General features: G+C 36.0%; 1 protein-coding gene across 3 annotated transcripts in view; it reads right to left on the minus strand.

The window, feature by feature from the left end:
• Window positions 1-18,625, minus strand: part of DIAPH2 (diaphanous related formin 2) — a 938,294-nt gene that overhangs the window by 230,648 nt on the left and 689,021 nt on the right. For all 3 annotated transcript variants that reach the window (XM_051827762.2, XM_051827761.2, XM_051827763.2), the window contains one exon: window positions 3,799-3,962. In XM_051827762.2, the coding sequence (XP_051683722.1) occupies window positions 3,799-3,962 (164 nt within the window). The remainder of the gene's footprint in view (window positions 1-3,798; window positions 3,963-18,625) is intronic.

Here is an 18,625-nt window from a genome sequence, read left to right on the forward strand (position 1 = left end):
CAGTCAACTATTTGAACTAGTAAAAAGACTGAAGCATAAAGGAGAATAAGCAAAAAAGACATTTAGCATGACATAAATATGGAATTTGATTTTCTTCCACAAAATATTCAACTTATATTTACAGTTATTAAGTAATCTTGCCTATATTATGTATTCCTTGTAAACTGAGATAAAATCTCAATCTCATAGAATGTAACTAGAAAGAAAGTTATCATTCTAAATTTGGAAATATTTCTAATTACATATATGTCCACACCAGTATATTGTACATTCACCTTGAATACCTTTAATATGCTCATTAGCTAAATAATATGTAATATGAACAATATTAGTTACAGTGATTACCCAATTCTGCATTCATTCATTTGAATGTGATTATTTTGACAAAGGTCTTAATCCATAATGTCAATCCTTTTTGTTTATTTCTGTTTTTCCTACCCTTTAGAGGATATCTCCGAGGAAGATTTTTTGGTATGTACATTTTGTTTATACTACACATGCCAAATAGATCTTCCAAGATGAAACTCTGAGCTCATTTGGAAGTAATTTTTGGTAGCACATGAATCAGAACTCTTATTTTCTTCTCAGCACTACTGGTATTTTATTGCTTCCATCTATAGCCCAATATGCTTTTAGCACTAAGAACCCTGAGGCCAAATACAAAGCACTAAGAAAATGGGAACTTCTGGCGATTACAATTTTTGTCTCCCTTTCAGGGTTCTTCCCTCCCCTGGGACAGTGAAATCACTTTAAGCTCACTATGAAACAGGAACATGGTAAGTACAAATGATGGACTGAAGTTGGTGATGCTGCTTTAGGAATCTTTGGCTTATAGGTCAGGTGTAAACCCTTACATCTGCTTGTCAGATTTGCTTGTCAAACTCCCATGGATTTTTCCAAACCCTGCCTAAATGTCACATTTGCTATAAAGGCTTCTCTGGCCAGTACAGGCAGAGTTAGGTCGTTCCTCTTTTGTGTTACTATAATACCTCAACATATTCCTGTGACAGCATTTATCAAACTATATTGCATTTTTTTTTCTCTCTCTCCACTCCTAGAAGGAGACTATTCACTTCTTTTTATCTCTGGACCAGAACACTACCAAAATCAAGTTGGTTCTCAATAAATAATTGAAAGACTGGTCAGAGAATAGCTAATAACACTCAACATCTGCATAGCATAGGTTATGATGTCTTTTCATACAGGAGTGAGGAAGACATGGCAGGAACTATCATCTATATTTTATAGATAAGGAAACCAATGCCCAGAGAGGTTACATGATTAACCCAAATTCAAAACCACTAAGAACTTATACATCTAGGTCTTGTGCTAGTAAGTTTAAAAAAATTGTAGATAGAAGTGGTAGCAGTAGTGTATCTATGGCAAAGATGGCAATGTCTGGCCAGGACTACACCAGGGAAGTATTTCAGAGTGGTTGACACACTGTTGGATTTGGTTACTTGTAAAATTCAATCTTAAAAGTTTCTCAAGAAGGTAAGTACATGTGAAACTAGACATAAGAATATGAAATTATTTTCATCGAGAAAGATTTGTGATACATTCTTTCTCTGTACTCAAGAGAAGACAGTAGAAAGAAAAAGACATAAAATATATTCTATATATAGACACAATACATGACTCTGCCATCTCTGAAATTCTGACCATGACTCATAGACTCCTAAAGAGGAATAAGTTATTATAGATCAGTACTCTAAGTCTTTCATTAAAAACAAGAATGGATAGCTAGAAATGATAAATGATTTATCTAAAGTCATTTAGCATGTTTGTGGCAGGACATAGAATCAGGTCTTCTTAACAATAATATCTTCACTTTTAAACAAGTTACAATTGAGAAATCATACAAATATAGTTCTTAGCAAGATATCTAAGGATCTGGTGAATATGACTATGTACAAATAGGCTATAATACAGAAATTATCCTTAAAAACATGCTGTAAAATGGGAGAAGTACACTATCTATGACTGTGTATTGAGGAATTGGGAGTATATAATGTGACAGGTAGTGCTTTAGGATCCAATCCATTTTTTAAAAAATATTTATTTATTTTACTTGAAGGTCAGAGTTACACAGAGAGAAGAGAGACAGAGAGACAGAGAGACAGAGAGAGAGAGAGAGAGAGAGAGTTTACAGCTGGTTTACTCTCCAGTTGGCTGCAATGACCGGGGCTGCACCGTTCTGAAGCCAGGAGCCAGAAGCTTCTTCCAGGTCTCCCACGCAGGTTCAGGGGCTCAAGGACTTGGGCCATCTTCTACTGCTTTCCCAGGCCATAGCAGAGAGACAGATTGGAAGTGGAGCAGCCGGGACTCCAACCGGCGCCCATATGGGATGCTGGCACTGCAAGCGGTGGCTTAACTAGCTACACCACAGTGTTGGCCCCCAATCCGTGTTTTTAAAATAAGGCTCTTTTGCATGGAAATTTGCAATATTAATTATAATTTTTAATTCTCTTCACTCATGGCATTGTTATAAAAATAATTTATTGGACTTACCATCTCAGTGTCTCAATGAAAGAATATTTTTGGTTCTCATTTTCTTTTTAAAATACTTTCTTTTTCTTTTTGAAAATAAGTAAATATAACCTGAGAGATTATGTGTTCATATCATATTTATAGCTTTTAAGTTTTGAAAATGATTTGACCACTTCCTCTTAGCCCTCCTCTCTTTGAGAGTGGAACCCACTCTGCTAGTTATTGGTTAGCTAAAAAGTTAAATATGTGTCTATTAAGAGACAAAGATAAAAATTAGTTAATATTCTCCCCCCAAAAAAGATCAATGATCATTTTTATGAGAGTTTTCTGTTTAGCTTCTATTACCAAAGTTGTTTATTTCACTTTTGGGACAAGCTCTGGGTTATATCCCCTGGGTTAGTAGATGAAAGCAATTTGGTTTCCACAAGTATATTTGTTTCTCAGATTTTGTAAGTCACATCAAAATCAGGTGATTTCATGGAGCAACACTACTGATTAGGAGAGGGAGCTTTATTTAACAAATAACTTTGGAAACAGAAACACACTTCAAACTACAGTGAATTCATTTGTTAACTGATCTTCCTGCTGGGGGTGATTGCTAGAGTTCCTTCTTTCAAATACCTGGACCATTACCGGTTTGATATGACCTATTGTGCATCTCTTTCTGTTACCATCATAAATAGTCTGTGTCTCCTTCCTTCTGTTCCTTCATGGGATACAGAGGAAATGTGCTTCCACAGTATTTATACAGCAAAGCTTCCTTCTGGCATCACAACTTGCACCCTAATTGCCTACTCCTAACAAGTGCTAAAATCTATTATCCCCAGGAGTGACAGTTTAAAGCAACGAAAATTAAAGGTATTCAAGGTCATTTACATAGTCCAATTTAAAATCAACTTTTCATTTAGGCTATGAAACAAACCTGTTCATCAGTTCATAATCACTTTAATGTATCAAGTGAAATATGATCTTAGATACAAGTTTTTAAGCTAGGTGAAATTATAACATTATGTTACTTAAAATTCGGTCACTTAAATACCAATTTACTCATTTTCTAAAAAATTTCAATGGAATATTTCCCATATATACCTTCAGTTGAAGAAAATTAATTTAGGTCTCCATTATACATTAAACCAGCCAACAATTTTTACCTATGTCACACATATAAAATATCTGTCAATTCTTGTTAAATGACTATAACATGAACTCAGCATAGTCAATAAGTACATAAAATGACAATAGAAAAAGATAAAAAAAAAAAAAAAAAAAAGGAAAAGGCCTTGCAATGCTTTAAGACGAATTACTCACCAGAAACAAAGTTCGGAAGTTGCTGAGATCGCCAAAAAATTCTTCTATGCTCACTGTCTTAGAGTCAAAAATGAAGTATTCTCCAAGATTCTCATAGAGCTTTACCATGTTGTTGTGCATGGTGAACAGCTTTTCATACTGGTCTCTGGCACTCTTTGTAAAACTGTAGCTTTGTGTTAAGGAGCATGATCCAATGGGCCAAGGACATAAACAGGCATTTCTTAAAGGATGAAGTTCAAATAGCAAACAAACACATGAAAATATGCTCAGGATCACTAGCCACCACAATGTGGTTTTACCTCACCCCAGTTCAAATGGCTATCATACCAAAATCCCAAAATAACAAATCCTGGCAAGGATGTGGGGAAAAAGGTACCCTAATACACTGTTGGTGGGAATGTAAACTAGTACAGTATGGAGATTCCTCAGAAATCTGAAAATAGATCTGCCATATGACCCAGCCATCCCACTCCTGGGAATTTACCCAAGGCATATGAAATCAGCATATGAGAGTTATTTGCACCCCCATGTTTACAGCAGCCAATTCACAATAGTTAAGATATGGAATCAACTGATGACGGGATGAAGAAAATGTGTATACACAAGATGGAATACTACTAGGCCATTAAAAAGAATGAAATCTTGTCTTTTACAACAAAATGGATGCAGTTGGAGACCATTATGCTTAGTGATTAATCCAGTCCCCCAAAGCCAACTATTACTTGTTTTCTCTGAAATGTAATGTGTAAGAGTGAAATTGACATCTTGAGATTTGATTCTTATTTACAGCCCTTGTCTATACTCCTGAGTAACAGTGGTCTTTCTACTTACTACTTCTTGAATTCTTCATTTAGTGGAGGATTGAGCTTGTGATTACAAAGTAAATTCAAAGTATTTTATCACAAAAATTAAAAGAAAAATAAGAAAGGGAAAAGGATAAAGGGTAGGATAAGGAGACAGAGGGAAGTATCATTATGTTTTTAAAACTGTATATATGAAATACATGAAATCTGTTATTTTTATATAAGTAAATAAATTTATTTTAGAAAATAGATATTAAGATTGAAGTAAACCATCACTTTTGTAAATGCATTTGTAATAGGCAAATATTTGTATAAGCTTAGTAAGCCTGCCATCAAATAAATAAACAAATGTTTAAAAGAAAATACTGTAGACTGGATGGCTACAAGGCCCATAAACTCCTGCTACCAACTAGTAAATGTTACCTGACAAAAATGCTTCAGAGAAAGGTAAGCAGGCTAATCAGGAAGTATAAAGGAAATCAGAAAACATCTGAAAATTAGAGTTAAATCTATTAAAAAGCAATAATGATGGGGCCTGCACTGTGGTGTAGTGGGTAAAGCCGCTGCCTGCAGTGCCGGCATCCCATATGGGCGCCAGTTTGTTTCCTGGCTGCTCCACTTCCCATCCAGCTCTCTGCTGTGGCCTGGGAAAGCAGTAGAAGATGGCCCAAGTCCTTGGGTCCCTGCACCCACATGGGAGACCTGGAGGAGGCTACTGGCTCCTGGCTTCGGATCAGCGCAACTCCACCCCTTGTGGCCAACTGGGGAGTGAACCAGCAGATGGAAGACTACCCTCCCCCCCCCCCCCCCCCGCCTCTCCTCTCTCTGTGTAACTCTGACTTTCAAATAAATAAATAAATAACCTTAAAAAAAAAAGCAATATTGAGTCCAGAAATAAAATTACTTTCAGTTGAAAAGTCACAGACTTGGAATCGTAAAAGAAGGGTAATAGCACAGTTTACTGTATACCAGTTTAGGAACCACAAGAGCATGTTAATATTTTGTGGTGATATTATTTTATCAGGTATTGATAACAGTAACTTGAAATATTTGATTTGTAACTTTCTTTTTAATTCTTCAGTGTGTTTCATTATAACCTGGGGCCAAATTTACTTTCTAAGGGAACAAAACACTAGTTTTATAATAGAAGTCAATGGGAGAATCAGGCCATTTCTGGAAAATTACTTTGCAGCCGACACTTAAGAATATACCATGACTTTAAAAGTGAGATGGCCCCTACCTAACTTCTTTTTTATGCCACTTAATTATTAGCATTCACATTAGCAACACAACAACCTGTTCCTAACAAGTGACATTTAAATCTTTCAATTCTCAAGTCCATTTTGACATTAATAGACCTGAAAGAATTAATACATTTCTGACAGGCTCTACTTTCTTTTTAGCAACAAACGAATATATAATGCTTCATATCCATTCTGATTTTACCTTTGAGACTATCACCATACCTTTTCTGATTTTTAAGAAAATGTTACACATCCTGTTTAAACATAGCAGAGAGAAGACAAATACTTTTCATTTCTTAGTACAGAATAAAGTAGGGTTTTGTTTTGTATTCTCTTTTCCCTAAATGAAACACACTCATGCCAGGGAGTGCTAGCCAGGAACACTTTGCAAAGGTCACTTACTTGAAATCTATTTGCAATGCAAATTACTAAACTGTCTATATATTTCAGAAAGCTCAACATCTGCACAACATAGAGAAAAAGCCAACAATAACAAAAAGGCAAAATCTGTATGTTCTCCATTTATCCTAACACAATTTTTCACCAGTTTAAATATGTCCAATTTGATACAAAATTTCATCAATTTGTTTTTATAGAAGAAAAACTGATTTCAGAAATTGTCAGTGCACCAAAGTGAGAAAATTTGAAAAATTCTGGGAATAGTTTATCTTAGAAATAACAAATGGAAAGCAGCCCAAACTCTAAGTCTCTCACTTATCTTCACTATGATTACTTTGTAAAATGGATAGATGGCATGAGTCGGCACTGAAATCCTCCACAACTGCTATCATATCGTCAAATCTTACATGGGGCTGCAAGTAAAACAGAATCGGACAATATAATTATTTTTAAAGTTCATTTTTTCATCTACTTGAAAGATAGAAAGAGAGAGAGAGAGAGGGAGATACGAGATATCTTCATCTGCTGTTTCACACCCAAATGCCCAAAACTGCCAGGACTGGATCAGGCAAAAGCCAGGACCCAGGAACTGCATCGGTTGTGTCACATGGGTGGCAGGGGTCCAAGCACTTGAGCCATCATCTGCTGTTCCCCCAGGAGGCATCAGCAGGAAGCTTGATGAGAGGTGGAACAGCTGAGACTCAGACACCCTGTAAAGGAATGCAGATGTCCCTAGTGGTGGCTTAAACTGCCACAATGCCAGCCCCAATATAATTCTTTTTCATTACTTTATTTCATTAAAAGGATTTTATATTATTTTGTGAGCGGTCACAAAACACAACACACTGTTTGATACTATAGTAAGCACTGTGGTTAATACGATGATCATTAAAGCCTTCATCTCTACCCTGAAAAATTTACGATCGAACATTACAAATAATTCTACCAGCATCAATGTGCATTAGGAAAGGACTTCATTATTTACAATATACTTTTCCTTCATTGTGTCCCATATTCTTCATAATAACTTTTTTAAATAGATAGAGAAAGCAGCTGTGTGGTGCACCAAGATACCTACAGCCTGTATTCTAGTGACAGTTCCAGTCCTGGCTGCTCTGTTTCCAATCCAGCTTCCTGCTAGTGCACCTGGGAAGCAGTAGATGACAGTTCAAGTACTTGAGTTTCTGTCACCCACGTGGAAGACCCAGATGGAGTTATTGTTCCCTGGTTTCAGCCTGACTCAGGCCCAGCTGTTGCGGCCATTTGGGGAGTGGACCAGCAGATGGAAGATCTTTGTTTCTCTCTCTCTCTCTGTAACTCTGACTTTCAAATAAATAAATCTTTTAAAAGTTAAAAATTAAAAAAGCAGAATCCTACTATTAAAATTCAAGGCTTAGAAACTAGACTAAAGGCATCCATTGTCCTCCGTGGCACAATACCTAGCCCTTTTCATATGGTTCAAGTGCATTATTTACAATGACAAAGGCCTTACAACTGCCAGTTCCAATGTAAACCCCTCTGTTACCATTCTGAGGTCTCAGCAGCATCTACTTCTCTTAGTTTCTGTGACACACTCTCATGTTTAAATGTTTTTTCTATGACCTCCTTTCTCTCTCTCTCTCTCTGGAAATTTTTATAACATGTTAGAGTACCATGAGGGCTTGGTCCTACACCCTCTATCTTCGTGTACATTCTGTCTAGTTGATCCCAGCAATCCACATGGTTTTAAATGCCATCTATTGATGACTCAGATTTATCTAATCTAACTCCAATCTCTCCCCTTGATGTACTGATACAAACTTTTCTAAAATACTGCCAACTTATCATCTCTATTTGAATTTTGTTTTGAAGCACATCTATTGATATCTGAAATCTGTTGCTGAAAACCCTTTAATAGCTTTTCATAACACTTGGAATAACATCCAAACTCCTAATGGTTCATAAGGCTTTACAGGCTCTGTCTTCTACCCACCTCTGCAACCTAGAACTTTGCCGTTCTCTCTCTTAAGAATTATGCCTAGCCACATTAACATTTCAATTTCCTGGACATACCAAGGACATAGGCAACTCAGGGCCTTTGAACATGCTGTTCTCATTATCTAGAATGTTCCTTTTCTACCAGGTCATTCAATCTCTGTTCTAATGTTACCTCCTCAGAGAGGCTTTCCCCAACCATCCAATCTAAAATATCCACACCTACGCCTATTATTCCGGCCTGTTTTATTTCAGTCTGAGAACTTAGTCACTACTTGATACTATCTCTATTTACCTGTTTATTGTTGACCTTCCAACACTTAAAAATATGGCCATGAGAATAGAACTTGTCTGTTTGTTGGCTACTGACTCATCAGCACCTAGAACAGTGCCTGGCATGTAGCAGAAATAACAAACAAATGAAAAGCAGCAACAACAACTGTAACTATACCTAAGTCTTTAACCATATTTAAACATTTACTCTATGCACGTCACTGTAGAAGGTTTCTCATAGATCACTTCAATTAGCACTGTAGAATGTTTCCCATAGATTATTTCAATTAATCCTCACAAAATCTTTCTGAGTTTATTATTTTTTAAATTGCCCAAGGTCACACAGCTATTAAGTCTGAGAAATGGAATGTAGTTTTAGGACTCACATTTTTAACTACTGTGCTCTGTACCCTTTTAAGAAATAAATACTTGTTGAAATAGAATCTGCCTTGGAAGATGGGTCATGGGGCTGACTTGAATATGCAAAAAACTAAAATCTCTTATGAATCTTACGATAAACTAATTCTGCAGACAATTTCGTTTATTGAGAATACTTTTATGGTAATATTTTAGTGTGTTTATTAATAAATTGTAATCCTGTTATTTTTTATCAATCTTCTCATTTTAAATATGTTTTAATTACAAGGCTTCAAACGTATCAATTTGATTGTAAAGTTATGTATGTAACAACACACACATATATATGTATATATAGTTAGCCTGAGTTAAGTTTGTATCTTTAACATCTGCATAACCCTGGTAGATTCTTTAGTAGATGTAATAGTTAATTTTATATGTCACCTTGACAGGGTTGAGCATCTGTCAAGGAGTTTCTGGAAGAGCTCTGCAGTTGAATCAGTATACTGAGTAAAAAAGATGGCCCTATCAATGTGGACAGGTATCATCAAATCTTTTTAGGGTCCAAATAAAACAAAAAGGGAAGGAAAGGCAAACTCCCTCTTCTAGAAGTAACAGCATGCATTTTCCTCCTGTCACTCGACATCAGCATCCTTGGTTTCGGGGCCTGCAGACTTGAATTAGGACTTGTCATCCAGATAGTTCTTGGACTTTTGGACTAAGATGTGACTGGGACACCATTGGCTTTCCTGGTTCTCAGGACTCTGGACTTGAATTGGAACTATACCACCAGCTTTCTTGGTTCTTCACCTTGCAGGCAGCAGATGGTGTGACTTCCCAGTCTCCCTAATCACATGAGTTAATTCCCATAATAAATCTCATATACACACATCCTACTGGTTCTGTTTCTCAGGAGAACCCTAATGTAGTAGATAAAATTTAAAACTGGACATTCTATTTATCTCCTGTATTGGAGAATAGAAATTAATAATAACTTTAAATGAAAGTAATCTTAAAGGTATATAGCAGAATGCATGGTAAAGAAATAATTTATTATAAAATGCATTTTATAAAAGCTTATTGGGTGCCTTACAGGCAGTTTGGATTCTAGAAACCAAATGCTATTTTCTTGTTGTAGAGATACAAGGTATATCATAGCTACCAGTAGATTTCTGTCCTGTTTATAACATAAAGTGGGTATATCACTAAGTAGACTGTGTCCTATGGAAAAGAGGAGATAGACTGTTTCACCCATTATGATTTGAACAGGGCTGTTCTTACTCATTACTTTGGATTATTTAAGATTGACCATAACCAAAACTTTACAAAATGTGTTACAGACTATTATGATGAACTTGACTGGGCCAGGCAGCCTACTCTTAGCTGTTACAGTAGCCAGCTTTTCACTTCTACAGTGAAACACCCCAGATATGCTAATAGTGAAAGAAAGAGTTTTATTAGCTTTCTGTTTTGAAGATTCAAGTCCAAGTTTGGAAGCTCCACTGACCGGGTATCTGGCGAGGGCAGCAGATGGCAATGACAGAGCACTTGTAAAGGAAGGGTCACATGGTGAGATAGGAAGGAGAGAGAGAGAAAGAGAATCTGGGTTCCACACAGCCTTCATAATCAACCTTCTGACAAGAATTACCATTATATGGAAAGCCTCCAGTGACCTAGGGCTCTCCCACTAGACCCACCTCCTAAACACCATAACTGGATTCATTTTCCAGCCTCTTAGCAACTTCAGCTTATGAGTCTGAGGATTCAGCATCCTCAAGGGCTCTGGAGCCAAATCCTGTTCATACCATAGCAGTTGTGCAGAGAGCACTGAGGGAAAAACTTGTGTCTATGCTTACAGTGAAATGAGAAGGCTGGTTATGGGCAGGGTGTATAACTAATGCTAGAACCTCTCCTCACCGAGCTCTCTGAGGAACAACTAAAGAGAATGGGATGAGAGACCACAAAAAGGTATTTGCTCCTGAATACCAAGATTTTTCAGCCTTTGCAGCCATGGGAAAAGAGGGACAATAGCTCTCACAGATTTAAAGAATAGGGCACTGGATGATGATTAGACTATCCTGGGAACAACACATGCAGTGAACTCTTCCTATCTGCTTAAGCAAACTTAGAAGTCCTTGGCGTATTTAGCGAAAGGAACTCTGGGAAAACTGTGGACTTTCCGAGATGGTAGTAATTCATAGTAAATTATATTCTAAAATAAATATAACCTTAAGGTGGTAAAGTGAGGCCCATGTAATACATATAAACTCATCAAATATGAGGGGTGAGGAAGCAATTCAGGGTAGTTCTTCTTTTACTTAGTTCCCTTTCAAAGTCCCTGTCCTCTACAAAGACAAATATTTCTGATTTTTCAAGCTTGGAAGTTATTCAAGATAACTGTGAACTAAAATCATATCATCTTCTCTCTAACAGAAGTGTTCTGTGCAGGTTTTACAAATTAAAACGTGTGCAGCATTTTAAAACATTAGTAGGTAAAAATGCCAACCTTTTGAAAATATTAATTTGAAACCAATTTTGTTTTAATTGTGAATCTGGGAAGTTAATTTAGAAAACATATACTTCAAGTTACACAAAGTATTTTTGTATTAACTCATTTGAAAATATGACCCAGGGAAGCAGTGATCACAATTACTTGGATATTTATGCACTACACAGAGTTGTCTACAATTTTGCCACCAAATGTGTTTATGTGACTACATATAAATTCACAGATTATATTCCTTTGTAATACAGTAACAGTGTTGACTTAAAATTCAGCCTGAAAGAGTTAGAATTCCTCCATAGGCTAATACTCAAATACAGTGCGAATTATTTTCTTTATACTTTCATGGGCATGTTACATTGTCTTTGATGATTTTAGGTAGCTATATCTACCCGTCCATAAACTGAAAGAAGATGGCAGTTGCAAACCTTGTCCTCTAACTGGTACAATAGCATCATTTCATCCAGTGCTAGATGGAGAAAACTGTTTATTATTTTATTTAAGTTTGATGCAAAGAGTAATTATTATTATAAAACACCTTTCCATTAGAACTGGAATAAGTATTAGCAGAATACTGGGGATGAAGACTATATATTTCACAGCTAATTGAGTCAAATCAGTTCTTACAATTTTTCATCTTTATAGGTAGTACATTAGTTACTTATAATTTTAATAAAATCTTGAAATATTAAATATCATTACTGTTGGATTGTTGAAGAACATGGAAAAATCAACTTGAGATCCACTTAACCTTCACACAAGCTTTAGTTAGCAACACAGTATAATCATCCATTTGAATAAAAGGAAGTCAGAAGTATACAATCTATTGAAAAATATAGACAGCATTTCTACTTTATATAACCTGTCAGAAAAGCTTCCTCTAAATGCTAAAAGCAAAATATGAAAATTTCCATTTAATTTGAATAATTTTTATTCAGAACTTATTAATATTTCAAAGAATTATCTTTAAAAATAATATGAAAGCATAAAGTGGCTGAAATCAATTTACAAACCACATGTTATGTGCTGAATATGCATTGAAAATTATTTAATTTGTGAAACATTAACAACAACAATATGGAATGCATGCATTACTTTTCACTTATATTCAACATTAACATTTTAAAATAGTTCAAGATATAGACTAAAAAATTATTCCAAAAATCAGATTACCAAAGTGAGGCATAAGACACTTAAATAATGTAACAAAGATGGGATAGTCAATGGTAAGAATTTTGAACGACATTCTTGAGTTTTTAATGTAGAAGGCAATTATGCTAGTAGAAAGATGAAAATATTTTGTAATGTCTTCACGTTTCCACAGATAGCCTGAGTCATCTGGGATAAAGAAAATACCTTTAAGAGTAGAAGTTTAGAGTAGCAGTTGAGATGCATCCCATATAGGAGTATCTGGGTTTGAGTGGCAACTCTGCTCTTGATTCCAGCTTCCTGCTACTACATACTCTAGGAAGTAGCAAGTATTTAGGTTCCTCCCACCCATAAGGGAGACCTCAATTGAGCTTCAGACTTCTGTGTTCAGCTTGGGCATAGCCCTGGCTTTTATAGGCATTTGGGGGAGTAAACCAATAATGGGAGATTTCTGTCTCTTTCTCTCTGTATCTCAATAAAATAGAAGTGGAAATAAAGAAAATACTTTTAGATTGGCTTCCAGTTAATGGCATAAATGTGATGGTTATTAGAAAGATAAAAACTACAGCAAACACTTTTACTTTTCACTACCCCTTTCCTTTATTTGCTATCTTGTGTCTTTTTAAAAAAAAAATTATTTATTTATTTAGGAGGCAGAGAGACAAGGACAGACAGATAGAGCTCTCATCCATTTGAGAGAGAAAGAGAGAACTTCCATATGTTGGTTCACTCTCCAAATTCCCACAATGTCCAGGGCTGGACCAAACTGAAGCCAGGAGTAGAATTCAATCCAGGTCTCTCAGGTAGGTGGCAGGGACTCAAGTACTTGAGCTATTATTGCTGCCTCTCAGGGTGAATATGCATGAGCATGTGATCAGAATTGGGAGCAGAGCTGAGAATTGAACTTGCGCACTTGACATAGGATGCAGGCATCATAACTTGTGAATTAAATGCTATGGCAGAAGCCCACCTCTCCTTGTGTCTTTTGAATGCCTTTCTTTTTTCTTTCCTTTGAAGACAGCAACTATCCTTGCATTCTTAGACATGCAGAAGAGTGATTTATTCACTCATTTATTCAAACAGATTGACCAAAGGCCTACTATGTACCAAGTTTATTCTATGATAGAATAGTGAACATTCAGACAAGCTGTCAGAATTGATAAACTGATTCAGTAAAGTTGCAGGTTACAAAATAAACATACAAAAACAGTAGTTTTTTTCGCATGCTAATCATGAACTCATAGAAAGGGAAATCAAGACAGAAATCTCATTCTCAATAACCACAAAAAAAATCAAATATTTAGGAATAACGTTAACCACAGAAGTGAAAGATCATCTGCAATGAAATTTAGCAAACATTGATGAAAGAAATCATCAAGGACACACAAAAAATGGAAAGACATTCCTTGCTCATGGATCTGAAGAATCAGTATAATTAAAATGTCTACTCTACCTAAAGCAATCCAACAGATTCAATGAAATCCCTATCAAAATACCAATGACATTCTTTACAGAATTAGAAAAAGCAATCCTAAAATTCATATGGAATCATAAAAGACTACAAATAGCCAAAGCAATCCTGAACAAGAAAAATCAAGCTGGAGGCATCACAACACCTGACTTCAAAGTATACTACAAAGCTATAGTAATTAAAATAGCATGGTACTGGCTTAAAAGCTGATACACAAATCAGTGGAACAGAATAGAGAGCCCAGAAATTAATCCACATACATATAGCCAACTGATTTTTGACAAAAGTACTCAGACCATACAGTGGAGTAAGGACAGTCTCTTCAGTAAATGGTGCTGGAAAAACTGGATTTATATATGTAGAAGAATGAAATTAGATCCCTACCTCTCACCATGCACAAAAATCAACTCAAGATGGATCAAAGACTTAAACTTAACACCTGAGACTATGAAGTTGTTGGAAGAAAATGCAGGGGAAATATTCTAAGAGATTGGTGTAGGGGATGACTTCTTGGACAAGACCTCCTAAGCACAGGCAACAAAAGCAAAACTAAATAAATGGGACTATATCAAATCCAGAAGCTTTTGCATAGCAAAGGAAATGATCAATAGAGTGAAGAGACATCCAACAGAATGGGAAAAAAAATATTTGCAAACCGTCTGTCTGACAAAGGATTAATATCCCGAATATATCAGCAACTTAAAAAACTCAACAACAAGAAAACAACCAATCCAGTTGATAAATAGGCAAAGGACTTCAATAGACAGTTCTTGAAAGAAATATAAAATGGCTAACAAATATATGAAAAAAATGCTCGACATCACTAGCCATCAGGGAAACGCCATCAAAACCACACTGAGATATCTCCTCACCCCTGTCAGATTGGCTAAAATTCAAAACACAGAGAGTAACAAATGTGGGTGAGGATATGGACAAAGGGGAGCACCTAAACACTGTTGGTGGGAATGTAAATTGGTTCAGCCACTTGGAAAACAGTATGGAGATTTAGAAGCAGACTCACCATATGATCCAGCAATTCCACTACTGGGTATAGACCCAAAAGACTTGAACACAATGCATCAAAGAGATAACTGCACCACCATGGTCCTAACAGCACTGTTCACAATAGCTAAAATGTAGAATCAACTAAAGTGTCCATTATCAGATGAATGGATAAAGAAAATGTAGCATATATATACTATGGAATATTATTCAGCTGTAAAAAAGAATGAAATTCTACCATTTGCAGCAAAATGGACACAATTGGAGGACAACATGTTAAGTGAAATATGCTGGGCCCAGAAAGACAAATGCCACATGCTCTCCCTTCTATGTGGGTGCTAAAATTAAACAGAAAAAAAGGAAGAAAGAAATGCCTTATGTATCAGTATTGCTGCAATATAGTCTCATAAAACTTTGTTTTATACCATTGTGAAATCAATGGTGAAGAATGTTATATTACTATAGTTTTAATGATCCATGATTACTTAAAATTTACTGCATATGGGTGAAATGGTCATTTTTCTATTCAATTATTTTTTATAGCCATTGTCTATATTACCACTAAACTAGGGTCTTTTTGCCTTTTTACTTGTTATTCAGCCAAGTATTAGGCCTTTTTACTGTAATGTATATTTAAAATGTTTTATCAAAAACTAAAAAAATATATAAAAAAATGGAAGAAAGGGAGAAGGAAGGAGAATGGGAGGGAGAGGGGAGGAAGGAGAAAGGGAGTATCATTATGTTCTTAGAAAGTATCTACCAAGCACAATGAATCTGTTAAAAACTAATTAAAAACTAAAGTAAATTAAAAAATAAAAAAATCAATAAATAAAAACAAAGATAAAATTTTACATTTTGAGACTGATGTGTATATTTTAGAATATATTTATTTATTTAATATTCACAGTCTGCATACACAGATTTTACTTAGATCAATCCTACCTCTAGCCCTACCGAATATTCAGCTCTAAGCATCGTTTATCATGTGGTGATAACATATAAGAAACTGCTAGGGATTAAATAAAGCAAACGGAAGTAAAGTGATAAGACACAGCTCTTAACCCTCTTAGAATTTATAAACTAGTGTTGAGAGACAGATAACTAACAGCAGATCAGTGGCAGCAGGAATTGGTATTTATTTGAACTCTTACAATGAACAGGGCTCTGAAGGAAATACTTTACAAGGTGGTCTTCTTTAACATCTCAGCGGCTCTATGACCTGTCCATGCTATTTATTAACTCCATTTAAACACAATAAAATTGGCCCTAGGGAGGCCAACTAACTTCTCAGTGGCATTTAGCTAGTAAGTGGTGGAATCTGGATTTGGACCTGGGTACCCTACTCCACACTTCCACAGTACAAAATTAGGTGCTAAGTCAGCATTTCATACTGCTTCCCCTGTTTAAAACAAAACAAGGGACAGGCGTCGGGCACAGCAGTGAATTGTCCACAAGGGACATCCATATCCCATAATGGAATTCCAGTCCAGGCTCTGTTCTGATTCTAGCTTCTTGCTAATGTGTACACTATGAAGCAGCAGCAGGTGATGGTGCAAATAATTGGGACCCTGTTCCCCATGTGGCAACCTGAATTTCCAGTTCCTAGCTTCTGCCTGGCCGAACCCTTGCTGTGTGACCATTTGAGAGGTAACCCAGTGAATGAGAGATTTTTCTCTCTGTCTCTCAAAAGAAACAAACAAATAAATAAATGCTTTTTAAAAATTAAAAGTGGGTAGGTGTGGTGGTACAGCAGGTTAGGCTGCTGCTTGGGATGCCAGCATACCATATTGGAGTGCCTGGTTTGAGTCCTGGCTAATCCACGATTCTGATCAGGCTTCCTGCCAATGAGCTTGGAAGGCAGCAAATGAAGGCCCAAGAAATTGGGTCCCTGCCATCACAAGGGAAACCCATATCAAATTCCTGGCTCCCAACTTTGGACTGGCCTTGCCCTGGCTGTTGGGAGCATTTGGGGAGTGAACCAACAGAGATCTCTCTCTACATATCTCCCTCTCTGTCTCTATTGCTGCCTTTCAAATAAATAAATATATAAATAAATAAATCCTTTAGAAAAGAAACTTTACTCAAAAAACTTTGTCTACAAAATGTTTTCATAAAAGCCGTTTTATAGCTCATTTCTTATACTCTCTAGGAATTTTATCTATTTTTAAGGTTCCCTAAATATATATATGCATTTGTGTGTGTGTGTGTGTGTGTGTGTGTGAGCATGCATGTGTATGAGGGCATTTCAAAAAATTCATGGAAAATGAAAGATGTTTATTTTAATGCCAATTTAAAAAAATACATGCATACAAGAGATCTTCAAAATATTCATGGGAAATGTATAGTATGAAAAAACTATTCATGGAACCACAAAAAACTTATCTTTTTTTTTTCCAAAAAGATTTATTTCTTTGAAAGGCAGTTACAGAGAGAGAGAGAGAGAATGCAAGAGAGAGATCTTCCATCCAATGATTCATTCCCCAAGTGGCCACAACAGGTGGAGGTGGGCCAAGCCAAAGCCAGTAACCAGGAACCCCATCCAGGCCTCCCATAAGGGTGGCAGGGTCCCAAGCACTTGGGTCATCTTCTGCTGCTTTCCCAGGCATATTAGCAGGGAGCTGGATGAGAAATGGAGCAGCTAGGACTCTAGCCAGCCCTATTTGGATGCCAGTGTCGCAGGCAGTGGCCTAACCCTCTGCAGCACAACATCCCCCACCTCTCCACAAACACATTTGTTTAAAGACTTATTTATGAATTCAAAGGCAGTTACATAGAGCTAGAGACAGAGACCTTATCTTAATCCTATTTTCCACAAACTTTTTGAAGTACCCTCCATTTGTACATATATATGTATATATGTATGTATATATGTATACATATGTAAGAATTTATTGACTTCTATGTGTTCTATGTGTTTCTAGTGGATTATGTTTTTTCTAGTATGAAATGAATAGTCTCAAATATGAAAATGCAATAATTAACGGTTACAGACATTTCTAGATACTTTATATGGAAGAAGCTATTCAAATACAGTGATGTTACTTCCAAAGAACACATTCCTTTGTTTTTCTTTGAGAGATCAAAATGTGCTATGTGAAAATTTTAAGCTTGAGGAAAACAAACAACAATAAAATAGCTTCAATAGTGTTCAGTTTGTGACATGGATATAAACTAAAACAGCAAATCTGTCTTTAATGTGTTTGCTGTCTTTAGGTATTTCTGACATATCAAAAAATTACATGATCTTAGGAACCATGTATGTTTCAATATTAGTGTGTTATTCAAAACCAGCACTTGGACTAAAAAAAAGGAAATGTGGAGATCTGGAAGAGACATTTTACTCTAAGCCATGAGTTTGAAAGAATCTAGATGCTCACTGATGGATGCATAAAGAAAATCTAGTATCTACATACAAGGGAATATTCTTCAGGTTTTTTAAAAAGAAAGAAATTCTGCAATATGTGACAACATGGATGAAACTTGAGTACATGTTTAGTGAAATAAGCCTGACATTGTAGAATAAATACAGTGATTCCCCTTATATGAAGTATCTAAAATAGTCAAACTCACAGAAACAGGAAGTAGAAGGGTGGTTGCCAGGGCTGGAGTGGAGTAGGAATGGGAATGTAAGGAGCTGTTGCTCAAAGTTCAT

Source organism: Oryctolagus cuniculus, chromosome X (genome assembly GCF_964237555.1).
Source record: "Oryctolagus cuniculus chromosome X, mOryCun1.1, whole genome shotgun sequence".
Taxonomy (NCBI): domain Eukaryota; kingdom Metazoa; phylum Chordata; class Mammalia; order Lagomorpha; family Leporidae; genus Oryctolagus; species Oryctolagus cuniculus.